This window comes from Paralichthys olivaceus, chromosome 1 (assembly GCF_024713975.1).
Source record: "Paralichthys olivaceus isolate ysfri-2021 chromosome 1, ASM2471397v2, whole genome shotgun sequence".
Classification (NCBI taxonomy): domain Eukaryota; kingdom Metazoa; phylum Chordata; class Actinopteri; order Pleuronectiformes; family Paralichthyidae; genus Paralichthys; species Paralichthys olivaceus.
Window position 1 is genome coordinate 21869278 of NC_091093.1, and position 26746 is coordinate 21896023.

General features: G+C 41.7%; 1 protein-coding gene and 1 non-coding gene across 3 annotated transcripts; both read right to left on the minus strand.

Moving 5' to 3' along the window:
- On the minus strand, positions 1-17292 carry tpp2 (tripeptidyl peptidase 2). Of its 2 annotated transcripts, XM_020080024.2 has the most exons (29): positions 16770-17292; positions 15816-15944; positions 15533-15628; positions 15031-15135; positions 14774-14898; positions 14500-14663; positions 14224-14378; positions 14054-14130; positions 13829-13956; positions 13308-13556; positions 13099-13214; positions 12808-12979; positions 12555-12712; positions 12383-12459; positions 12184-12290; positions 11259-11413; positions 10964-11080; positions 10781-10881; positions 10588-10684; positions 10359-10496; positions 9072-9316; positions 8515-8593; positions 7157-7195; positions 6584-6735; positions 5924-6020; positions 5660-5790; positions 4915-5185; positions 4166-4285; positions 1-4018 (listed from the first exon to the last, which is right to left on the minus strand). In XM_020080024.2, the coding sequence occupies exons 1-29, from the start codon at positions 17046-17048 to the stop codon at positions 3929-3931; spliced, it is 3969 nt and encodes a 1322-aa protein (XP_019935583.2). In that variant the 5' UTR covers positions 17049-17292; the 3' UTR covers positions 1-3928. The 2 variants fall into 2 exon arrangements, with proteins under 2 accessions (XP_019935583.2, XP_019935584.2); XM_020080025.2 differs by lacking the exon at positions 7157-7195 and having other exon boundaries at positions 16770-17051.
- Positions 17293-18013: 721 nt separating this feature from the next.
- Positions 18014-18086, minus strand: trnav-uac (transfer RNA valine (anticodon UAC)). The gene has a single exon. It is a non-coding gene; the product is annotated as a tRNA-Val (tRNA).
- Positions 18087-26746: the final 8660 nt, after the last annotated feature.

A 26746-nucleotide genomic window follows, 5' to 3' on the forward strand; every position in this document is an offset into this window, starting at 1 on the left:
TGATTCTTCCAAATCATTTTTATTCAGTGTCATTTTCCTTGTTTGTGACTTGAATTCCATGTGAGCACAAAATGTTGCAACAGTAGCTCAGGTCTTTCCCACATGTCATGGAGGAAGAATGGGTATAAAATAATACTGACAGCATTCAACCTCATCTCATCAACATTCAGTAAAACATTGGCATTTACTATATTTCATGACTATAAATATAAACACTCGACATCCAGAAGTTATAAATTGTTCCTAACACCAGCAGAGTGTGGAACAACAGATATGAGACGACTGTCTGGTGCCAGAACTGGACGGTTCAGTCCTGTGGTGAAAGTTAAGGCCGTTCTCTGAGAGACTGTCATTGGCACCGCGTACTGTCGACTGCTGAGCCCTGAACATGACGTCTGTCTGAACCAAAACCCAAACACAGGAGGAAGAAAAGGTGAAAAAAAACAATGCAGATGCAGGATAGAACAGAAAGAAAATGATCGACACACATTTTTTTTAAAAAGCAAAACCACATAGCTCCTGTAAAGTCCATGTGCACTCAGAGAGGCCTGTGCTGAGGCTGCTGCAGAAAGTGAAAACAAGACACAGCTAAAAACAGAAACGCAAAGTGTTGCTACCCCTGGGTCAACTTGAGTCATGACCACTGATTTGCTGCGCATGTATTTGTCATCCCAGAAAAGACTGATTATTCCCATGAGGACTAAAGGCCTCAGATTGAAAGCAGCTGCTTTTACATTCTTAAGCTTGTACCTTCCACTTGTGAGAGGACAGAAAACATCACGCAGACGACCCCACGAAGTTAAAACATTACTGTGTATCCTTATTTCCTTCTTCAAAATGTTAAAATGTCCAATTTACCATCTTTAGTTTAACTGCAAAAATTTTTTAGCCTTCATAATTTACATGGGAAAATCCTTCTTTGGATTAACTATACTACAGCGTGTGGCAGGAAATCACAGTGAAAAAGGGGTCAACAATCACAAATATAAACAAGAAACAACTGAACGTGTTAGTTCATATCTTTAGCATTTTTAGCAAGAGCCACGAGTCCTTGTTGGTTACGTAAAAAATTCAAAAGGACCATAGCAGGGATTTTACATGTTTTAGCCCCTCAGCTAAAATTCACGTTCACTTGACATTAATGTTGACCATTTTCAAATGCATGAATTGTTTGCAGTTATTCCATCCATTCATTTCCATATGACATTGAAGATACTTAGTGGGTTTCACACTTGCTCAAAGGGGAACTCCGCTCATTCCCACATCAAAGATGCAGTGTGTAAGATTTAGGTGAAAGGGATTTTTGGCAATAATTGAATATAAAATAATCCTAGTAATGTTTTCACTGGTGTGTTTCGGCTAAATTTTATGAATTGTTGTTTTCTTTACCATAGAATGGACTCTTATTATCTAAAAACTTTATATTTACATTGAGGGGGGGGCCGCTATTTTTTTTACTGTCGTCCAAACTCAAACCTGATATATAAGTTTTCATGACAACTGAAGTTCACCACAGGTTCTCTTTCATGTTGGGAAGGGGAGGGTGAGATGAGGAGTATTCAGCTGCAACATGCAGCTTTACCTCTAGATGTCACTAAATTCTACACACTGAACCTTTAAAGTCTGTTCTCGGTTCTCGGGTAGTAGCCGCTATGACACAAGTAAGATGAAGCTTCAGAGGAAACTGAAATGTCTGAAAACGATGAAGTTGAAAATGAGAAAAATATGAGGGAAAAACATTGAGCTTATTAAAATAATCGAGCTCTGCAACTTGTTCCTCGTGTCCACTTGAGGTTAGAAGCTCCAGGCAACATACAGTACGCATGCTACTAGCATTACACATCTCAATCACTGACCGAGCTGTCAGCATTGTGGGTAATGTAGGTGCCTAACCCATAGAAAACTCTGATTCGCCTGTATTAACTTAAACATTTAAAAAAAACTGTGCATGGTGAGTCCAATAATGTCACACGAAAGCAATGGAAAACTGGCGGCGCACTCATTTTGCGTAATCTACCCCACGACAAACTGAAACTCTTATATTCACAACAAGGACTAATTCAAGTCGAAAAGATCATCTAATCTCTTTCACCAGAACTGTCAGCTGATTCACATATTGCTAAAATCTGATTGGTGCACGAACCAGTGAGAGGAGCTCAGACAATTAGTTGCTTGATGAAACAACGAAAAGGGTTGCAATTTAATGTTGGACGCCATCGCTCATTGTAAAAAGATGACGGAGAAATGTGAATGAATTCAGACTCAATGTTCATGATGGAAAGAAATGAATATAAACCAGATTATCTGAAAGATTAACTCCAAAAAAAATCATAAAAATCATCAATAACCAAATAAGCACAATGGCTCACTGTGATGTGATTCATAATAAATCAGATCAGAACATACAAAGCCACTGGCTTGGTCCTTCAAAGTAAATTACGTGATTGAAGAAAAAATAAAATAGACCTCAGATTAACCCCCCCTCTAAATGGCTGTCGTTTCTGTTCATGTACACAAAATATGCTCACAGGTTCACATAAAATCATTCACAAACACACACTAAGAAAGTGGATATTGTCAAAATCTGGTTTCTGACTAAAAATCTGCCAAATAAAACTATTTTTCCGTACATCCTAGAAGACATGCATATATGCAAAATACATCGATTAGAATAATATTTGTATTATATACCTATTGCATCTTAATATTTTTATGTTACGTGTGTCTGTACATTTTATGACATTGTGTACAAATGCAACATTTTAAATGCAGCAGAGAAAAAAACTGGACTACTACATGAGCATTTTACAATGAAATCTGATGTGATCATCCTACTGCTTCCTCCAACTGCATCGCTTGTGTTAGTGAGGTCTGTGTGATGGTTGTCAAATGTGGCGTTCGGGTAACCGCAGTGTGAAGTGGGTGAACAACACCTCTAGAGGTAGAAGCCAAGACAGCATGTAAGTTCCTGACATGTCACCAACAACCTGCATACGGTGCCTGGACACATCACACTGCTGATACAAGCGTAAAACCATATTGACACCAAAGGCTGATGGGAGAAATGACGGCAAGTGGCTGAGTGCTGACTGCATGGCTGATTCTGCAGCTGTCAGTGGTCAAAACCCTTGCACTTGCTCTTTTGTCCCATCAGAGAAGGTAAGGTACGTGTAGAAAGGCACCTCAGCACTGTTGTGTGTTGAGACTGTAACCAAGTCTTAAGACAGACAAGATTCAACGTTAACTGTATAAACCCGGCCATCCAGGAACCATCAAAAACAAAGAGACAACATTAAGTTCTTTCTTCCTTTTGATTCCAGGCTCGGGCAGACTGCGTGCCCTCAAATGTCCCGACATGTGCAGCAGCGAGTCCTCCCGACTTCCCACTGACGCATCATTCTGTTGTTTTTATGAAAGTGACTAAAGTTTTTTGAAGAGTTGGGACGAATCCCTGGAGTCCACACTGGCCCTTCCACAGTATTTACATGAGAGAATGAGGTTATTGATATGGAGCCCCAACAGCTGAGGGGGAGTGTGGGTGTATTGAAAGCCTCCACATGTAGATAACAGCAAAATAAAAGAGAACATCCGGCTAAGATAACACTGAGCTACAGTAACACAAAGCCTAGCAAAAGTTTTCTCTGTTGATATTCAAACAAGAGGCATTATCTCTACGTGGTCGACAGAGCTGTGATGTTCAGCACATGACTCCACTGTCTCATGATGTGGAGTGTATCAGACCGTTGTCCTTCATTTTGGTGTTTACCTACATCTCAATTTAAAATAAGGAAATTCTCAGGAGGCAGCTGGTTGGTCAGATGCATAGACCATGTGACCCTGAGGGACACAATATCGAACTAACCATGTAATGGACCGTGAATGGCCGTGGTGCGCATGCATGTGTGGGTGTGGATGTGTGTCTGTGTGCCTAGAAAGGCGTGTAGTCAGTTGGGTACATGACAGGAAGCCAGTTCTCACTGTAGGTCGCGCAGTGTGTCCATCGTAGATGTCGCATTAGCTGGAGAATGAGAAACAGGAAATAAACAAACCATTCAGCTTAGAAAATTATTCAATCAGAGCTATGTTTTTTTAAATTTTACTCTGAGGAATCAAAATATCTTGCAAATATTTCAGGATTGGGACAGACAGCAGGCGTGTGTGATACCTGGATGCAGTTCTTCATGTTCTCTTTGCTGGGCTTCTCCTCCACCATCTTTGAGGCGTATTTTAAGGCCCGGCTGTACATCTTGTTCACAAGAGCATGTTTATATGAAAACATCAACACCTGAGCAGTGGAAAAGGCAAAAGACAAAATATATTACTTAACTGAATTAGTATAAAAGTGGCGAGGTTTATTACACATTATTAGATGGTATTAAATGATGATAACTCAGGTGTTATACTTTATTTTGTAATTCACAACAACTACCATGAAAAGACAAAAAACTTGTTCCTTTATTTCTATGAAACTGGGCACTGTAGTTGATTTTTATTCAGTCCCACATTCACTACATCATCCTGCTGCTGTAAACACTCTTAAATACTATTACTACACTGATGGTCAATGAAACAACAAGTAAAAAGAGTCTAAAGCCGTTTTCATATATGATTTGTGGGTAAAGTCCAGATAATATATTTGTGGACCATTTTATAAAGATGTGTGTTTTAAGTATTAAGCATCGGATTCCAGCTAAGTGCTGCATTAGAATTAGGAAGGAAGAAACATTGAGAGATGTACTAACACATTTTTGTCTTTTCATGGAATTTGTTGACAATGAGAAAAATAGAGAATATTGTCAGACTTAACCTTAACCACGTGGATAATATAGTCAAACAAGAAGTATTTTAAACAGTTCAATGTAATTGTGTTTGTGCCAAGTTATTTACTTGTGTTTTTAAGAACCCTTTACTCACCTTGGAGTCAGTTAGCTCTGCCCACTTCTGCACCTCCCAAAACGTATCTGTCAGAGCTTTAGCCACGTTCTGCACGGCGTCATCAGAACTGCTTGCCACCTGCACCCCACCCTCCTCCTCTACTACTGCTGTTGCTGCTGCTGTTGTTTGTTCCGTGGTGAGGGCACCGGCACCTTCCTGCAGCGCGGGGGGCAGCAGGATCTGGTCAGCCAGCGCGCAGCCCTTTCTACACAGAGCGTCCAGCAGAGACGACTTCTGCTTCTCCATGTCACTGAAATGCAGGTGTTCAAACAAAGACCTTGACATTTGGATGATCTACTCAGGGTTCACCGGTGTTCTGTGGCGGAGGTAATAATACATAATAATAAAAAAGTTTTAGGCAAAAAGAATTGAGCCAACATTTAAAATAGCAAATACCATATATTTGAAGTCAGGCTATGAAATGTCACAAATGAAAATTACTTGATGGAGTTAAATGCTTAAAAGTAACAAATATCAGTACATTTGCTAACATTAGCCACAATAAGCTACAGGTCACACTAGGATGGGGCAATTACCTGGTAGAGTTAATGTGAAATACTTGATCATTATAAGGAAAGTAATTGTAAATATTGAAGTATTGTTATACTGTATCACAGTTATTTTGTGTAGTTCTTGTGCTGTTTGGCTCTTTAATACTGGTTTAGTTTGCATTGATGCAGGACTCATATTTCTACTCTTATTAGGATTCTTCAGTTTGACATACGTCTTGATAGACACGGCATCGGGCCGAGGGTCTGTCTTCATGGTGAGGTAAACAGCCAGGGCTGTCTGGTCAATGTGGGAGATGACGATGTCGGCAGCTGCCACCACCTCCCTGAGACGTTTGACACGCTCCTTAACACAAACAGGAGAAATGACTGTGAGCAGAGATTATAAAACTCCAACATCTGGTTCAATATCAATCAGTAATCCTGACTGAATGAGTTTCCTCCATTTCCCCTTTTCTCTAACTTGTTTGCTCTGTTACCTTCTCTGAGTCCAGCTGGTGCAGTCTTTGCACATGCATTGGAAGGTAATCTGGGTAGTTTTCCATCAGTTCTTCATAGGTAGAACAGGAGTCCAACCTGAAAAGCAAAGAGGGCACAGGACACATGGATGAGCGAGAACTAAATAAAGCTTGTATCAGACATGCACTGAAGTCCGGACATCTTCCTGAAATTTTCCAGGGGGGTTGTATGTGAGAACATAAATGTCCGGGTCAGTTGCTACGGACATTTTCCGGAAGTTTTCCTGCCGCTCCCACAGCAAAATGTGTAGAAATGAGTGAGCACATATGAAAAAACCACAGGACAATGCTTGGAAAAGTCACAGCAAGCGAATCGTGAGCGTGCTGAAGTTTCTAACATGTGGTGGACGCAAAACTGAAAGAATACAAATATCTCAGGATAAAAAAAGAGGAGTTATACGTTAACGAAGATGTCAACTTGGGAAGGCAACAAGATTAAACAGGCTTTGGTGCTACGTGCCGACTGCAATGTCGAAGTGTTGTCCTCAATGAAATGTATACATCATGTCAACTTGTACACCTCCAGCCTCTGACTCAGTCAATCATTGTTCAGACACTTTGCAGAGTTCATTGTCTGAAAGTGTTTCAAGATAAAGTAAGCAGTAGAGAAACTGTACACACTTTGTCATCCACTGAATCTTCAAGTCCCGCATGGCTTCTGCAAATTCATCCTTCACATCTTTCTCTTTGTCGGCCTCCTTGTCCTTCTCCTTCCCTCCATTCTTTGTTTTGTTGGGAGCAGGAATTAGATGGTAAATGACTGGTACGATGTCCTGTATGAACACAAAAGAATTTGTTTAATCAAAAACCAACATCTGACACTTTCAACAAATTCTCTTTTTCTACTCTCAATCAGCAGATTCTCATCCTCTTCCTACAAACCAACTCCCTCTGGTTCTCTCTCTTTAATTTCATTCAAGAAAAAAGCTTTTTAACACCCAGTTATAAAAGTTTAAAGTATCAATTACTGATATATTAATAATTTCACTGACCACCAGAAAACATTAACGTCTTCTTAACAACTGCCAGCTATGACTAGACTGTTGCAAACTTCTATACAGCAATATTGACAAGCTTTGACATGATTAATGCAGATGTAACAAATCCCAACTTAAAGTGAGGAATAGGCCATTTCCCAAATGGTAGGAGAGCAGTGGAAGCTCTGTTGTACAGTGTTTCTAGCTCATCCAGTACCTTTTTAAACTTTCCTTGTCGTTTTGCAGAGGCCTGCCCCTGGTGGTCAAAATAACACACAGTGAGGAAGAGAAAACACAAACACACCAAAAAGGATTCGCTCTCTGTCTTCATTTGATCTGTCATCCTCATTCAGCGAGTCTGTCTGTCACCTACCTGTTAGACTTGCTATAAAACATGTGATGCAGAAAACAGGGGCGTGACTCTCAGGTTTCTATCTCACTAAATTAGACCGACAAATACTGTTTTTAAATAGTGTGCGTGTGTGTGTGTGGAGTACTTAAACAGTTCTCCAGCAATGCAATGTGAAACAATGTTAAAAATGTTTTAAAAATATTGTTTATAAATGGACGATTACGTTTACAGTCCTTTGCATTGGAGTCACTTAGTACAGTGAGTTTAACCACAAATTTAATACAGATGGAAAATGTTCAGATGTGTATGAAACAGCTCCATGAAGACATAAAGGTGAGCTCGAGCAAACCAGTAAGATATTAAGGAAAGACCCTGGACATAAGACATGCACAATTGATGTGTACACACAAGTAAATGTTTTGGTTGTCAAACTTTAGAGAATTTATATCCAACAAATTTGTGGTTTTTGACAAACACACAATGTTGGTCTAATGTTAAATAGCATAAACTGCTCAAGTTGTTGTCAAAAATGTCATTTTCATTTGTGCCATTTTTTTATATTTATTTAATAACAAAGACAAACAGTATAAAAGCTAAAACCAGGCTAATCCCTCCTTTTGGCAAAACCTTATATTTTTCCCAGTTTCGGGTTAGGTGAAATATTGATAGCATGGTCCACAAGCAGCTGACTCTCACTATAAAAAGATTAGTTTCCACCAGTGTAAGTCAGTCATTCACAAATTCAATAAACAACCAGATCCATCGTGTTACAATCTGAAATAAGCATTAGACTGTTTTTCTAGAACAATGGACAAAGGCAACTGAGTCAGTAAAGGACATGCATTAACCAAAAGGATGGAAACCAGTTTAAGAGGCAAGAGACCAGACTGATCAGCTGAGGTATGAAAGTCATGGGAGAAACAGTGCGTCTGACAGAATTTGAAAAAAGTAAAAAGCAAAAAGCACTGGTCTTTGACCCTGATCATCAGAACCACAGCTACTTCACGTATTAAATGACTCAATTTCAGACATTACATCCCTGACCAGGATTGTCAAATTGACCCTGATAACCGACTGAGCCCTTCACTCTGAGGGTTTGTTCTCCATTCACTCGACTACATGTGAAAGTGGAAAAAACTGCACTGGTGACTTTGGGGTCCTGAGGATCAGGACTTGACCACTGCTCTGAAATATAGAGATGAACAAAGAACTGAGTCACTCACTGCTTTCTTGCCATACTCGCTCTTGGGGACAACAAGGGAGCCTGAGAGATAGCAACCTGGACTCGTCCCTTTAGGGATCCTGAGAGAGGAAGAAGTAAAAGGGGGAAGACAAAGATAGAAAGAATAAAGACTGATATATCACATTCAATGATATTAATGTAGAGAATATTTTATCAATTCTTTTTTTTATTCTGCTACACTGGGATATTTGCAGTTTAAGAGACTCAATAGAAATATTAAGTGGGAGTAAACAACACTCTTCACCAGCCTGAGCAGTCACTGAATACATCCCTAAGTTAAATTTGATAAATTAGACCATTCTCTTCATGCTTCTCATTTACTTATAACTCAATCTGTTTCCTGTAGATTATAAGAGAATGACTGGATCTCCAGCCACAGCTGTTTCCTCCTCAGTCTCATGTCACATTTCATGGGAGAAAATAGAACTATTTGTAATTACAGTGCTGTGACCAGGCACCAGTCACACCCATCAGGTGATTCTTTCATGTTCTCATTTTATAAAGTTGAACTATAGCAGTCTGACCAGTTTGACTCACTTGTCATCTGGCAAGGCTGTGACGTAGAAAGGCTGAGTGGCACCGGGGCACAGGGTGACAGAGTTGGCCTTCTTCTTGGCCATGAGGGCGGCTCGATGCGTCTCGTACACATCTAGACTGAGGGTGGTGGACAGACGGTGAGACACCACAAATGGTAGGTCCTTAAGTCGCTCGAGCTCACTGGACTGCTCGTGGCGAACTTGCAGTCGCACGGTGTAGTCCCCTTTTTCCAGCTTCAGGGAATACTGTGACGGACAGAAGAGAGACGATACAGTTCAGTTTATTAAGTTCACACAAAGAACTTATTCTTCTCCGTCTTATCCATAACCAGTGTGATTACTCAGATTAGAGAGCCCCTTTAGTTTAGATGCCCTGAAGATACATGGTTACTATAAACCTGTGTATAAATGCAGCAGGTCAGAGAGAGAAAGGCTGTGAGTATTCAAGAAAAGTAAACTGGTCACTTGTTTCTTGCACCGTATTGTGATGTCATGAGAGGGTGTGTCATAGAGGGGACATACATTCTCTCCCGGTGGCTGCACCAAGGACTACAACCCATCATGGCCTCCAATAAAGAACTACAAGCCCAGCTGAATGATATTTTGCTGATTGCCCCAGGGAGGGGGGGTGGGAGAGAGTGAAGTGAATAGAGCAGATAAAGAAGAGACTGTCTGAGGTAGAAGAGAAGGGAGTTCTTTTGTTAGTTGACAATGAAGACTGAGAGTGAGAGTTTTTTTGATTCAAATAAGTGTTTTTTTTTGTTTATCTGCTGACTGCCAGAATTAAGTTAAACCTGTTAAAAGAAGACTGAATACAGTGGATTTGAGTTGGAAAGCAAAGCGGTCTGTCTTCATTTCCTGCACCCACACCTCAAAAGCTACAAGAGGGAAAGATCCCAACCTCTCAAGACATCACAGTATATATGATCTTTTTGAACTTTTTATGTGAGTCAGGCAAATATGATAACACGCACTTCTTCTCGATCTCAGGCGGTCACCATCATCATTTCTAGCACTAGTTGAAAATGTCCTCACATAAAAAAAAAACCATTACAGTGTGAACAAAAGCATGTTCGTGTCCACATGTCTGAGGAACAAGCATTTAGTTTCCTTGTCTAGTCTTTTGTTGTCATACCGATTCAAAACCTGGTAACTGGTATACATAGAAGAGAAATCTTTGTTCTCACACCAAATCCTATCTCATGAAAAAAGAACTAGTGATAAGTGTGAACATCTTGCGAAGAAAAAAACATGTGATCTTGAAATCACTTCCTGTGTCTGAGCGTACCTGGTGTGGATAGGCGTCTCCTGAGCCCAGTAGTCTCTTGTTCTGATCAAACAGCATCCAGAGCTGACTGTCAAACTCAGACTCATACAGCAGCTCGCACAGCATGGGGCAGCTGGGGGTAATCTCTCCACTCTTAGGCTGAGGACAGAACAAAATAAGATTATACACACATAAAAATTTTAAAAAACTTAAAAACCACTCTGTTTCTCTTGTGTTGTGCTGGCAGTACCTGGTGAAAACTGTAGGTGAGGACTATCTCGTAGAGTTGTCTGTTATTGGGTAGAACATCCCTCATTCCCAAAGCTTTTATCTTTGAACTTAAAGGTCTAAAACCAAAGCGAAAACAGGGAACACACGATTAACAGCACTGTTATCACACAGTAATATATATATGCACGTGTGCGCGCGAGAATGTGTGTTACCTGAGAGGCTGAACCCAGGACTTGAGGGTAATAGCGGGCGAAACCTCCTCGTACCTCAGAGGTGACGACACATCAAAATTCGTCACTCCCTCTGAGGCATGCTGGGAAGAGACACACAAGAGTTAAAAAAAGCGCAAAAAAACTAACACTGCAACTTATTTTGTGCTGTGTCTGTATTCTTACTATGTGCAAGGGTGAGGGAGATGTGCTGAGTCCATGGAAGGAGATGCTGTAGTCTACTGTGACGTCACCCAGGCTTGCCCACCAGCGAGCAATGCAGAACTCTACTATCCGACCTGACTGGAGAGGGGACAAAAACAAACAGGAATTTATTTTATATTTTTATATGCATGCATCTAAGAAATGGAGTTACTTGCATTGGCCTTTTTAAATATATCTGACTCTGGTATGTTTAGTTAATGACTTTCATGCAAAGTCACAGTCAAATAAATGCTTATTATAAATAAAATATACGTACCAACACAGGAAAAGCCTCTGTTAACGAGCCTCTTTCCAATAGTGAAGAGAACTTGTAGAATTCATTAGCTCTGTACGCTTTCTGTTTGACCAGGTGCACAGCATGGAGAACAAACTTTGATGACACATCTCCTGAATGAGAGGTCAGTGTAATCTCTGCAGGACAGAGAGGAGAGTAACAGAACAACAAGGGGGGGGGGGGGGGGGGGACATGGAACAATTCAAAATTAAAATGTCGCACTGATACCATTGGTTTTATTTTGAAATGTGTAAAATAAATCTTTATGTTCAATCAAATAAAAACAGAAACAAAAGTCACTTTCTCAGGTGTAACCAAAACCAGAGTGAAATGTATCACTAACTTATGAATCGAAACAGACTCAAATTCAACATTTGGTGAGTTGGGAAACCCTATGAGACTTAAATGATACTACTGGTGATACAGGGTTTCTGCAGGGCTCACTAAATTAAATTAGACTTAAATTACACTTTAAGACCATTGTAACAGGAGTATACATTTATTCACATTTGTGTTGCATTTTTGTCACTAATTGACAGTTGTGAATAAAAATAATTCTTGATAGTTGTGGCGGTAGACCATGCCACGGGGTTCCCACCACGACAGCCAGAGACGAACCATTCACACCATTTGGGGCTCAGCAACATCTTTTTATTTAAACTTTTACACAAGTCACAAATTATACATGTAACCTTAACTTAAAGGGTCCAGCACTTTCTGCTGGACCTTTAGCTTTGCCCAGTCTCTTCCCCAGTGTGTGTTCCTCTGAGGCAGCTCTGCTGCTGCCTTTTCAAGCATGAGGATCAATCAGCTAACAGCTCTCCCAGCCCCTTCACCTCCACAATAATATAATAAATTCATTCATGTACACTGGAATTGAAGAGATTTATAAGTGCAGAACACTGACCTGCCCAGGAGGCTCCCTGAGGAACGGTGATGAAGTGGCGTCTGATCTGACCTGGTCTGAAGTGGACGTCTGTGAAACACACCTCCTGATTACGATTATCTGTCACTCTGAAGAAAGACACACAGATCTGTCAGTCACACAAACACACTGATGCAAACCTCTATTCGTTAAAAAAAGCAGAATTAACAGAAAAACTCACTTGGCCGGGATAATAACCGTGATGGGAACTCTGAACAGTGGGCCACAGCTCGGTGCTGCTGTATCGTAGCCACACACCTTAACAAACACATTCAAAGTGATTAGATTAACATTAATACAGACTCAGCTGAGACAGCGCCATCTTTTCCTCCTCCTCTCTGTCCTGTCCCTACCTCTGTGTAGTGCACTCCCTCTCTCAGTCCGACAGGATCGATGCGGACATTGACGTGACGACACTGGTTCATCAGCTCTAGATGCGAGGGACACTGGACCCAAGGGGCAGCACATGTGAGCGCCAGGTGCAACTGCAAGGAGATTCGCTCAGAGTTTTCTGTGAAGGATATTAGAGAAAGACAGATTGTGTTTTAAAAAAGAGAAAACACTCAAATAAAACACAGTGGTTGTGCTCCTGAGTAGGTACAGCACCTGTGTTCTCTGGGAAGATGGGTTCAATTCCTACTCCATGATCTGAAGGTGCAAGAACTTGGCCTGGGTCCCTGAGGTAGATGCCTCTCTGTGTTCCCACGCTTACTGAGAAGCCAAGGTGGCTCGTGGGTAAAGAGGCGTGTTGAGTGAGGTAGTCTAATGCCTTGTCCACCTGAGAGGAATAAAAAGAGGAAATTACTGAAAGAAATAACATTTACAGCACTTACAGTAAAAACAAATTAACATAAGAGACAGAAAAAGAAACTACAAAATCAACTTAAGTCAAATTACCTGGATTATTCCATGGCCCTGTGCAAAAACCTCAATGTCATCAACCTTCAGAGCTGTATTTTCCAGCGCTCTCCTCACCGCAGGTACAGAGGGCTGGATCCCATTCTGCTTCAGCCCTTTATCACACACAAATCCCAAACTAGCATTAGATTTCCATTCATGCATACTTGGAATATATTCTCACATCTAATATTAGTCCAAGAACACACCTGAGAGGATTAATGCAATGCCTCCACAGGCATTAGGTGATGACATGGACGTCCCGTTCATCAGCTGGGTACCACGAAGAGTCCAGTTGGGTACAGATGCAATGGCACCACCTGGGGCACTGATGCTGACCCCCAGGGCCCCGTCTGTACTGGGGCCCCTGGACGACCAAGTGTACTGGTTAGGTGGTAGTTTCTCCCTTAGAGAATATTCTGCCACCATCATATCTGGAGTCACATACGCTCCAACTCCTGTGGAGAAATTTAATTTTGAAAACCTCTTTGAAACCACAATTGGCCCAATTTGTGAAGCTGTCTCTATACTGCATGGGCCATTCTGCATTTGTACCCACACGCCAACTCCCACTCCAACAGTTCAGAGTGCATACAATTTCAAATTGGAATGTCAAAGGCTGTAGTGTTAACTTGACTTAAAGGCTAAAGAAATACAATGTAATTTGGATGTCTTTCCAATTCAACTAAGATATACCTTTTCAATGCATGTGTTTTAAGTGTGTGTGTACCTATGACACTGCTAGTGGTTCCCCCTGGGCAGCCGACAGTAGAGAGACAAGGGCCGTTGTTTCCTGCACTTGAGACAAATATCACATTGTGCTTCTGGACAGCCTCAGTGATCACCTCACAAATCCTCCTAAAATGAAAAAAAATTCAATAAGTGACCATAAATGTGAAACACAAAATAACCCACACAATGAAACACCCCAATGCTACTACAAAGCAGTATTTACCCTGAATTGGGCCAATGAGTTGCTTCTCCATAGCTGTAGTTTACCAGGTCACACTTGTAGTTGATTACTTCAATCATCTTTATGTGAAATAGACATAAGATAAAGAAAAAGGTTAAAAGCTTAAAAACAATTGAAGCTAAACTTTAATATCCAGAGTCTGTGCAACATACGGCACGGATGAGTCCTGTTCCTGTTTCCATGGTGCTAAGGCGGGTGTCTCCAATCTTCAAAGCCAGGATTTGGGCACCGGGGGCCACACCATTGCGCTCTGGTTCCTCTGGGAAGTAACCTGCTGCGATGCTTGCCACGTGTGTCCCATGAGCCCCTTTAAAATCACATAGGCAAGTTAGAATGGAGAAAACACAATGGTGCTGAACATCTTTCGTGTTAACTCTTTTTGGAGCAACTGAAAAACAAATATTCATCTTGTGCTGGGATTGGCTTACCTCCACTGGTGACAATGCAGAGTGTATTTCCCTCATCATAAATATTAACAGAGTAGTTAAGCATCTCAGCATTTCCTAATGTGGCGTATTCTTGAGTCTCTCTGTAGGAGCACAGCACAGTGCACTGGGACAGCTCTCCACATTCTGAAGTGTCCACAACAGCCCTAAAAAAATGTATAGATAAATTAAATAAAAACATAAAAAAAAGTGGTAACAAAAGTAGAAAGAGATGACAGAATCATGGATTATGAGGGAATAGATGTAGTATGGGTACCTCCATGTGACTCCATCATGCCAAAGCACACAGTCATATACAGGACCAGGATCGCTGTACTTCTTTTCTAGAGATGCCAGCAGCTCTGACTGACTCTGCAGCTCTTCTTTCTGCAACTTCTCCATCTGGAAAGAAAAGCAGGGTTGAGGGATAAATGTGAAATTGACAGAGACAAATCTGAAAAGGAAACATCACATTGCTATGACTAGCATGCAAAGGTTAAAGAAAAATCACAAGCTCAGCTTCGCAGGTCTAACCTGTGAGGGTGTTGGGTGAGAAAGGTCAAACTCTTCTGTCTTTCGGGAGGCCTCAGCAAGCGCCGCTCTGTGTGGTGGGTCCCATATCTTCTCCTTTCGCTCTTTCTAGTAAACAAAAGTAAAAGTGCCTTAACAATATTGACAGAAGCCGACAAACCTTAGGTTTATTCTAATTGTTTTACAGATTGGATAATGTACAGTTCTGTTTACTAGTCACTTGTGAATATATGTAAAGAAATTATACAACAGCTGCATCAGCAAAAACTGTGGTTGTCAAATTAGTCCAGTTTTTCCACTCTTTCATGACAGTATTATGGTATTTGTTTGTTCATTCATTACAAAGTTCATATAATTAGGTGTAATGGGTGCCACTTGAAAAATAGTCATTGAAAATCTTATTTAATTCATACAAGTTTTATAGCTATTATAATGCACAACCATAGAGTTCAAAAGTTAAAGCCATGGCAGAGCTGGTACAGAAATAATGTCCCTGTCTTCCTACCTGTATTCTTTCTTTAAGAGCCTTAGGGAAGAATTCATAGCCATTTTTAACTCCAATGCGATACTTCCCAGATGGATTGACCCAAGCAGGAGGGATCTGGAAGACAGAAAAAGACTCAGTGTGAAACAGATATGAAGAAAATATATCAAGTTTGAGTCAAATGATCTAATAAGGTTTAAAGAGTTTATTACACATTACTACAAAATGACTTAACATACAGGACAGTGGCTTTAACTCTTTTATCTTTTTGAATTAATCCTGATACCAAGTGATGTCTACTGACCTTAAGCGTTCTGCCAGAAAGGCCTGCGATTGTCCCGTCTTTAGGTTCTGCCACTGTGGTCATGTTCACGTCACCGCTGCCTGTCGTGTCGATGATATCAATGATCTTTGGCTTCCCCTCTGTTGTGACCTAAAGGAACAATAATCATTTAGAGACATCGGAAGGTGTAGAGAACATATCCACACACTGACACAGCATAAATACAACAACAGAAAATCACAACCTGCCAACTGAATCTGATCTTGAAGCTAAGCTGCAAACAAACCATCCTGGAGGGAGGATATTTGTTTACACACCGGAGGGCATCACATTCAGTCTCTTTCCTTTTTAAACCAGGATTACAGAAAGACAACGTATGTCTGAAAATAAATGGCGGACCTTGGTCTATTTATAATGAGCCAGCTAACCTCACTGCACGAACATAATTGTATGAAAACCAGCAGTTTCCTATCAACAAAGTTAGCTCTGTGAGGCTAACTACCAGGGCTCCAGTGTGACTTGGCAGTTAACGTGCGGCTACGAACGCCCCATTAACCGACCACTGACTGACCATTGGTTATTTAATTAAACTTTTATAAGCCTGGTCCCAACAAATAGATCAGATTCAACCACCTGACAGGACAACTTGTGTTTACTGAGAAAGCTGAAGCAGACTGGTGCAGATTGTAGCTGCTAGGCTAACACGCTAGCATGAGTGCCAAGTAACCAGCCGCTGTTAGTAAACTATTCTGACCTTTTAATGTCAGGTGGCAACAGGAGGAAATATATTTTATCGATTATTTTTTATTGGCATAGTTGTCATGAATGCTATGAGGCTTATCGCTACAGTTGTCGTGTGCGTAACTCGATGCTAACAAGCTACATAGCTGTGTATGAATTGAGTGAATGAGTGGGGCCTTTAGCATTGCTAGCTAGAAGCTAACGGACTAGCGTGAGAGAGCCGGTCGGATTTACCTGCATGCCGGGGGCCCCGGGGTCCACGCCGGTGTCGAGGATCGCGAGGAGCACCCCTCGGCCATCGTGCTCAGGGAACCTGGTGAGGTAAGACGCGGCGCCGGTTTCTTTCTTGGGGAGCAGCCCGTGGAAGGGGAACGGTTCTTCGGTGGAGTGAGCAGCCATGATCGGAGGAGCGACGGTGAACACAAAGCGGATAGATGGGGGAGAGAGAGAGAGACGAGGAGCGGAGCGGGGTTGAAGGGTTAAAGGGGCAGAGCGACACGGATCTGTTTCCATCAAAACATCGAGTCCACTGTGTTTAGTCCAAATTAAACAATGGATTTTAAACACGAACTCTCTGATCCAGGCTGTGCACTCAGGACCTGTGTTTACCAAACTACTGCAGATGAGAGTTCACTGTTTATATTTACTTCTCACACACTTTAGAATAAAAAACGATTTATCTTTTAATACAAAGCTCCTGCAGGAGCAGAGAAGACATCATGCAGATGTGTTCATAGGATGAGAACAGAAACTGAATGAATAAGAGGATATTTCAAGCTGAACTGCTGAATAAGTAAGAAAAACAAGGTTCTTCCCCACTCTTCCCCCACAAATACAGAACCTTGTATTGCCCCTCAAAGAAAAACTCTGCTGCCCATAGATGGGGTATGGTGTGTATGTGTGTGTGAATATCCAAAGACCTAATTTCCCTTTGGGGATGAATAAAGTAATCTAATCTAATAAAGGGCCAGAGGAAAGCTTGACTGATTCCTTCTTAACCTTAGTGGATGCATTAATATGTAAGCCAAATTCTGTACCTTTGTTATTTTTATTTATTGTTGGCATGGAAAGATCATTATTTGTGTTTGTTTGTTGTACAGAAAATCATCCATTCTACTATTCCTCCATCCTTTCATCGACATCCAATAAAAGGTTCAATGGCTCTTGGATCCTTGTGTTGAATTCTATGGTTCAAATGTGCACACCAGGCTCTATGGTCCAGTTATCCTTGCACTACTGAATCAAATATAGTTTAAAGTCTTTTTCACCCATTCTAAATAAATGTTTAAATTTTACAGATGTTTAACCTCTGTAATTAACCCATCTGTGTTAACGGAGCACACGGAGTCCCTGCAATTGAGCGATTTGGTGTCTTGCTCAAGGACACCTTGGCACCTCTCCAACTTCCATCCATGCTGGACTTGGACTGGCCACCCTCTGTTTCTCAAGCCAAGTTACTATGGACCTCTGCAGAAGTTTGGTTTCACTGGGGATTGAACTCAGGACCTTCTGCGTGTAAAGCAGACGTGATAACCACTACACCATGAAACCTTAGAAACTACAATCCTGTGTTAGATTAAAACGAGGGCCCTGTGTTAGATTACAAACAAGGGCCTTGGGTTCCTGCAGTTTGTTAATATGGGGTGCTGGGGTGCCGCCCATCCCCCACCCCAAAGGTAAAAAAAACCTATTTAAACACGTTGAACATAATTGAATTAGATCATAGTAGTTCACTGGTACAATGCACCACAGGCGCCTGTGAGCATTCAATAAAAGTTGTTTCAAATAAACTTTTGGCAACACGGGACCCGAGGCTGCTCTTTCATTGGCTGTGGCTGACGGGACGCAGCTCTGAGCTCCAGACACTCGACGTCTTCTCAGGTACATGAACCGCTGCTGACTGACTTCCACTGGGAGCTGACCTGCAGAGATATGACGACTTCACCTGGAGCTGTGGTACATCAGGTACTTTCTTTGCAAAAACACAAACACTTCAAAGTGGAAGTTCTGTGTCCCTCGAGGACAACTCTGAGAAATGCAAACGGAATGAAAGGTGCCACAGTCACTGCGACACAATGAGGCTCCATTTTGGCATCAGGTGGATCTTGCGCCACCAGGGTTTTCTCGGCGTGTCCATGCGCCACCCGGCGTCCGCTCCGGGCACGACACCCGGCAGTTCCCTTCTCCCGTGGAACAAATCTACCATCTGCTGGATTATCAGGGTACTGCACTTCCCAATTTTTTTTTTTCAAAAATTCATAAATTCATAAAAATGAAGAACGCTTCACGAATTTGTGTGTCATCCATGCGCCCACAGAATTGAGTTCTTCTCTGCCCATTGTCCAAAATTTTGGGAGACGCCCCATCGTCGTGTCCTAACTTTGCTCCGCCAATGGGAAGGCGGCCGATTTCTTGCAACGTGCGATTGGCCGATGAAAATAGGATCGCAACATCGTCATCGCTCACCGATTGGCTGGCTTGTCGCGCGTAAAAAGCGAGACAACACTCATTCCGCAATTAACGTTCATTTCTGCAGGTTGAAACAGCAAAGACTACAGATACTGAGACGTGAGAACCTCGAGGGAAAATGTGCACGTTTGATAATGTTGTTTTTTTCGTGCCGGCCGAACGCTATCTGTCGCGTGTCGGGGTGAAACTGAGTGTGTACAGTAAGGTCACAGTCATGTCAGCGCCTTCTTCCAGCGTTTTTCCTCCAGGGAAGAGTCCTTTTTTACGGGCAACACCGTTAGCCTAGACTCTTCTTCCACCGTTTTCACGGGGAAAATTCTGAGGGTACAGTTTTGTAAAATTCTCTTGTAAAATCTCACGGCTGCGGCGTTTTTGACGACGACGACTGCGCCATGTGACGTTGTGGCGTACGTGCTTTATCGTGAACAAAATACACTAAGAGGAGAGCAGTGGGTGATTAAAATACAGTTGCGTGTGCTGTGCACTAATTGACGTAGTTTAATCAAATAATTCTACAGCATAAATAGTGTGAGAACAACGAGAGACCATGCTGAGATTCTCTACTTTGATCCAATTTTAATATATGTGAGGCCAAAGTTTCACAGTACACGGGTTATGACTTTGTTATAAACCCCATCGACTGAGGCACATTGCTTTGTTATGGTGTTGTAATTCTGGGAATTCATATTGAGCTCAGGCAGAAGCAGACACACACCCGGACCCTCACAACTCCCTTTGGGAGCCGCTCTATCAACCATGTTTATTTATTATAAAGTCTTGAGTTTTTCACAAGCTCACAGGGCTGATGGGAAATATATTCAGATAAAGCCCTTCGCCAGGGCCGTTTGATTGGTTGGCTGAAGGCAAGCGACCAAAGGATCCACCCATAAACCCCCCCTCTGTGTGTGTTTCTTTGTTCAGCGGTTTGGTCTACTGCTAACCTCCCCCCTCTCTCCCACACGCTCACACACACTCACTTCCTCCCTCCCTCTCTCAGTGTTTACTGACCTTCTGTAAGCCGCAGGTCTGACACAGTAAACTAAAAACACAGGACGTGTGTGTCTGCCTTCATACTAGTTCTGCTTTGTCTCTTTCAGGACCTTGGCTGAGGGGGAGCAGAGGGGATCATTCTATGGGGGGGAAACCCTGGACAGTGTTCTTGGCTGTGAAAGCAGATTCTTCAGTTCAGAGTCGAAGCTCTCGCTCCCTCTCACCACACGATCGCTGCACTATTTGTTTCTGTTACTTCATTTCCGCACCACAACAACACACTGATGATGATCAACACAACCCATGATCATACTCACCTGAAATTTTCTGGAATGTTGTGGACTTTTAACACATCGACCACAAAATATTAGAGATCTGCTTTAGGAAAACTCTTTGCTCTCTGGTTTTATGCTCCAAGAGAAGTAATACAAAATAAAACCAGGAAATCCTACCAGGAAACATAAATAGAGGCTGGATTTTCAAGCTAGCTAGGGACCCTCATCTCAACCAATGGGAAGGCAGCCTATTTCCAGCAACGTTCGATTGGCCGGTCCTATTTGGAAAATCGTGAACGTGAATCGTTCTCCCTCCCTCTCTACAGAGGGCGCCATGTTTTTCCCACAAGTTCAAACTGGAAAAACACTTTTTGAGTTTCTCTGACAACAGAAGGCTTTCCTTCATGTTTGGAACATGCAACTTCACCTCATCTCACTGAATTCTACACACTGAACTTTTAAAGCAGCAGCAGTGCACGAGTTGAATTACAACTTAATCTCTTCTCCCTCCTTCCTGTGTTTTGTCTTAAATATCCTCTTGTGCTCAAACCTCCCCCACACCAACACCTGATGCCCATCAACCTGAGGGGTAACCTTTCCCGCTCGGCCTCCAGACCGTTGTCGGGAAGCACAGGGGAGATGTCCGTTTTCCTCCTGGGCTGAAACCGGTTCTTGCTTCAGGGCTAACACACTTCCCTCTTTCATCAGTTTGAGAAATAATGGAGGACACTTCACCTAGCCTGGAGAAGCTGCTGAATTTCTTCCCCCCACACTGCAACTAACCCATGTTTTAACATTAATTGAACATATTGTCTGAGTATGTCGACAGCATACTTACCTTCACTAAATAATTAAAACTCAAAGACTGTACAACAACTATTATTAGAGCGGGGGACACATGTATTTTACCAAAAGCACTTATTTCACTGCTTCTCCACCGTCTCTGGATTTAGGCGAAGTAGATAACTAACGTTTTAGGAAATGAGGAAGTAACTATTCAAGGGATGAGACCAGCCCGTGGCCTGGCACAGGGCTGCTCTGTGGGCATTCTGAATGACATACTGATCCTATCAACCACAGCACAGGGTGTAAGGGTCAATTCGTTTTCTACAACTATTTTAATTTCATTGTATATCTTAAATTCTTTTTATGTAAATTCATTAAGTACATTGAGCTGCATTTCCTATACTGCTCCCATCCTGTAAATTCTGTAGTTGGAATCACTGCATGCTGAGAGGACACTAGATGGCGCTATAATACATATAGTCGTGTGATTGCTGCAGTCACACCGCTCTGTGATCTGAAGTCATTCTCAGTAAAGTTTAACTTTATTTCAAAATAATTTTAGATTTTCAACTGTTGTTAAAAACAATCTAATGGACACTGATGTTTAAAGATTCACCCTCAAACAAGACAGATGGAATAGATGGGAGTTTGCTTCATTCTTTCTTTCTCTATCTAAACCTCACATCACCTCTGACCTGAGATTAACTGAACACAATATAAATAACTACATTTGTCATAATAGTAAATTAAATACAGCACATATAGATACATTTTTATCAGAGGCTGTGGCACATAAAGAGAGGTTGATGTTTAAATGTTTGAATAATTAGTCTCACTGAAATGGAGAAAGGACTGTCACCATACCTGCATGTGTTGTTCATGTGTGAGTCTGTAACCACACTAACAGCCTGCTGCATGTTTTTATTGTCTACAGATGCAATGTAGTGTGGAAACAACCAAATCAAAAACAACAAATCTGACCAACTTGAATGCCCTGCTTACATGAGTTGGATGTAATTATTACTAGATAGATAGATAGATTATTTATTCCCAGGGGAAATTAGGTTATATATATAGGTTACTATATGTACTCTGAGACATTAATGTTGTGTGTTTTCCACAAACATGCACTGATTTGATTGATGGTCTATTCATAGAGATTGTATTCATCTGTCCCATAATACCAGGATTAACTCTGCATATGTCAATCGCCATTGGCTCCCCTCAGTGTTCATGCCTGTGTCCACCTTATGCATTCACACTTAACTCTTTATGTTACAGAATGTGCTAATGCAATGGGAAAAAGAGCACAAGCCACAGAAGGGCGGGTTACAGTACAGTTATTTTAAGTGTGCTGACGCCCTCAAACCCTGCTCTTGTGCCTGTGACTTTGCGCATAATAAAACAACAATAGTGAGCATCCTTTTCACTAATCTACTTAGAATCAGCATCTGCCTTCTCTCCCTCTTTCTGTCACTGGCTGTGGATCGTCACGCAGTCACACACACACACACACACACAAACACAAACGATGCAATCCTTATACCATAAGTTTTTTTGTCTTTGTTCAGACTTATGGCTTTTTTTGCTGTAGTAAATGAGACCTGCAAAATATGAGGGTTCTCTGTTCTTGTTAGTAGCACACACATGGTCATAGACCCCTTTTGGGGACATTACCTTAAGGATGACCATAATAACCACTAACCCCCACACATACACTAACCTTAACTACTGACCTACAAATTGGCTTTTGTCCAATGTTGTTGTCCCCAATTAGATAAGCTGTCCCCCAAATAGCTGGATTTTAGTCTGCAATGTGTCCCCAAAGGAAGCTTGTGACAAAATACACACACCATATACACACATGCACAGGCTTGAGGTTTAGTGTTTACCACAGGGCGTAGTCACTTTTGCTAGATCTTCAAGCTTTATATGTGATGCTGTGCATACAGTTGAAAAAAAACCTGCATTTTCCTGCATATATCATTGGTATGTCATGATAGTAGCATCCCTTGACTTTTGCATCGTAGTCCTACTTTGTGGGGATCTTAAATGCAAAGAAAACAGGAGTGGTCTCGATTTACCTGTTGTACTAAATCATCTAGAAATTAATTTCCAGCTAAAAGGCCTCTCCCTTCTTTCTACGAGCTGCACAAATATGCAGCTGACAGGATGTGGCTGACATGACGAACCAACATCATCACTGGTTCCCCACATATTACCATCAGGTCTTTCACCAAAGTTAACTTTGAGAGGTAATTTATGCAACATGGTTTATGCCATGGTTCTTATCTAGAAAAGTCGGTTAGAGATAGTCAAATGCACACAAACTGTGTCACTCGTGCAGACACAGGCACAATATGCACAGTCAGTGGAAAGAGTACTTGAGTCAAACTCAAATATACGTAAAAGTGATAAATTAAAATATACTTTAAGTACCAGAAGTGAAACTTGTCACAATGGCCCATATCACATAACTCTATATAGTATTTTTAGACTTAGATTGTTGGGTAGTTTATCTATGATAACGCATCATAACACATTAGTTAAATATGTGTTGCAATAATCATCATTGTGGAGTAAAAGTAAAACATCATTAGCTATGTTGCTAATCCTTTGAGTGTTGGTGCTAGAGGCAACACACACAGCTGACAGTACCCAAACAGCAATGCAAAAAAACTCCATTATAAATAAATGATTTGCATTCAAGTTCTTCCTTGAGTAAAAGTACAGCTGTATTAACAGTAGATTTATGAGTCAAAAGCAAAAGGAAAATGGTCTTTGTGTGTGTTAAACAAATGTTAGTGCTGTGGGTTTGGCTGCACAAACCTGTGTTCCTTTTTCTCACTTTTCTTTAGTCTTTGTGAAATAGTGGATCATTTGACTTCTGTAGACCTTAAAAATGGTGGGAATGGATTCTTGCTTACAACTACTTACAATTCATAGACATCTGACACCTGTGTCAAGAGGTCTCCACTGGACACTGCTTTTTGTAAGTGGTCAGAAGTCCAAAAGGTTTATGGAAAACTGGACTGAACTCAAAAATAAGGATCTCTAAACTGTGGTGTGGTACAGTACTGTACTTCAGTATAGTACCACAGAAACTGAAGCTGCCAAATTAGATTATCTAGCTCTTAAATGCACTGAAGTAGCATCAATATAACATAGAAACACAAACTTTCTAAGTCGTATTTAAGTCTGTAGTTCAATAAACTTTATTCTTCACTACTGCCCTCAGTTAGCTTAAGGCAGGGTTACTGCCATGTGTGATTTCTCTTCTCAAAAGTCTTACAGAGCAACAGGAGTGATGAGACATGAAGACTAATTAGATTTTTAGCTGTTCTAAATGAGTCACAGTTAATCCCAACACCTTGGACGGCAGCAGAAGCACTGCAGCTCGTCCCTGGTAGAGACGGTTGTCCCTGTAAGTTCCACTTCTCAGCTGGGTTGGGGCGTTGCCAGTGGGTTTTGGCAACATGTTGCAGACCAGAGTTGAATAATTTTAAGGAACATGGTCATGGTGATCTCAGAGGTGTGGCCCAAAAGGCTCAAGTGTGGGCAGATGAATACCCTACACCTTTCACCTGAACAGAGCTCAAAGCCTGTCCAGACATCCCTCCCACTGTACACCTCGTCCATTCATCCATCTGGTACATTTGGCCCAGGATCAACGTCAGCAGGAAAAGGGGGACCACGCCTATTGCTGTCTTTTCAGGTGGCTGCACTTTAAGAACATTTCTGTGGATGTCTGTGGATCTCTGAGAGACACAACCATGATTTCTAATCCTGAAAGGAAATTCAGAAATACGTATTAACATGATATGTCTTTCCCGAGCTCAGTTAGTGGTTGAAACTGTATTGCTTTGTGTGCTTATGAAAGAAATCTAGGCACAGTTTGACACATGACCAATTAAATCATCTTACTAACAAACTTAGTATTAACAGAATTTGTAAATTAGTATCAAATTCCCTGCAGTTTACAGTCTTGGATTGCTCAGATGGTAGGAAAAGTAATAGTTAATCATTAGCTCCACAGATAAAATAACAGCATAAAGCTGTTTTGTTGCTTTTTGCATTTGTGGTATCTCACACAGGAAACAATCAGGGGAGATCAAGTGGAGTCAGGCCCAGGCTGCAGCATGTGGGGCCCATACAGGGGGATAACACTCACACTGACTGAACAGCCCCAGATGATGTTTCAGTTCTCAGAGAAGGTGGGGGTACATATAGATGCTGAAGTAAAGGAGTATGGTGCCAGCCAATGCTTATATTCACACATATATATTAATCATTCGACATTATAAACCAGTTCTGGTCAATTCAAAATTGAGTCCACCAATTCATGAGGAGATTAAACAGGGGCAGGAACCTTGCAAACATTGTATGAGGGGTGATTAATGCCTAAGAAATCCAGTGGCATTGCAGCCTATGTGTGTGGGGGGATTAAAGGGGAAGTTCGGTTTTTTTCAACCTGGTCCTTATTTCCGGAATATGGTATGTAGATCTACTCACACATAAAGGTTTGGAGTAACTTGGAGTCCTTCGGGAGCTTTTAGATCCACACGCGATTGGCGTATATCCATACAACGCAAGGGTTCGGGGCATCCACAATACAGCCTCTAAATAACGCATTATCTTCTGCGAAACTCTTTATTTACTATGAATCGCCAGCACTGGTCCCCTGTGAGTCTTGCCAGCCTCGGAGTTAGCGTTAGCTTAGCGATCCGAGAGCGAGTTGTCTTCCTGTTTAATCAACAAATCGGTTCGCTAAGCTAACGCTGGCTCCGAGGCTGCTCGTTAGCTAGCTGAAGTTAGCTAGCCTTTAACCGGGTGAATACGCCCGAGCACCAGGACACAGCTGCTTTAAAAGAATACTGTACTGTAAAGCACCTGATAAGTATTCTGCCATGTTGCGCAAAACTAGCAGCAGCAAACTGCGTGTCAACAAACATAGCTGATCGTAAGCTGATCTGCGGCTGCGCGCCTCGGTGACGTCACCCCAGTGAAAGCCCAGGATGTAAGAAAAGCAACTCGCAAAGCTAACACTAGCTCCGAGGCTGGCAAGACTCACAGGGGACCAGTGCTGGAAATTCATAGTAAATAAAGAGTATCGTGGCAGATAATGCGTTATTTAGAGGCTGTATTGTGGATGCCCCGAACCCTTGCGTTGTATGGATATACGCCGATTGCGTGTGGATCTAAAAGCGTCCGAAGGACTCCAAGTTACTCCAAACCTTTATGGGTGGGTAAATGTACATACCATATGCTGGAAATAAGGACCAGATTGAAAAAAAACGAACTTCTCCTTTAATGCCAGACATGAGCAGGAAGACAAGCTGTATGATTTTGGTAGTACTTGGCTAAACATGTCCCATGATTCATTGTGCTTCAGTGTTGAACTGCTTTTAGAGGTAATGACAAAAAGTGAGGAGAAAACGTCAGGAGGTTATTTTGAAATGTAAGTACTCAACAGCTAACGGTACACACATTAAAAAAACCATTTTCAATGAACTAAAGAACGCTTTCATCCATAGCTTTGTTGCCAGGTGACGGCTTTAACGGTAAGACAAGCTGGTGACGCAATAGTAAGACCAGACTGTCTCAATTCCCTAAATCACAATGTACGTGGCCGTTGCAGGATGCAGCTGATGTTCGCCCCTGTATCCTCTGCAGGATGCGGCCGCTGAATTT

Excerpts from the sequence above, each read along its gene's own strand:
- tpp2 (XM_020080024.2), bottom strand. The coding sequence starts at position 17,048 with ATGGAAACAGATCCGTGTCGCTCTGCCCCTTTAACCCTTCAACCCCGC. Across the intron at positions 13,215-13,307 it reads CATTGCATTAATCCTCTCAG|GGCTGAAGCAGAATGGGATC; the intron begins GTGTGTTCTTGG and ends TGTGTGATAAAG. Across the intron at positions 10,882-10,963 it reads CTCCCTCACCCTTGCACATA|CATGCCTCAGAGGGAGTGAC; the intron begins GTAAGAATACAG and ends GTCTCTTCCCAG.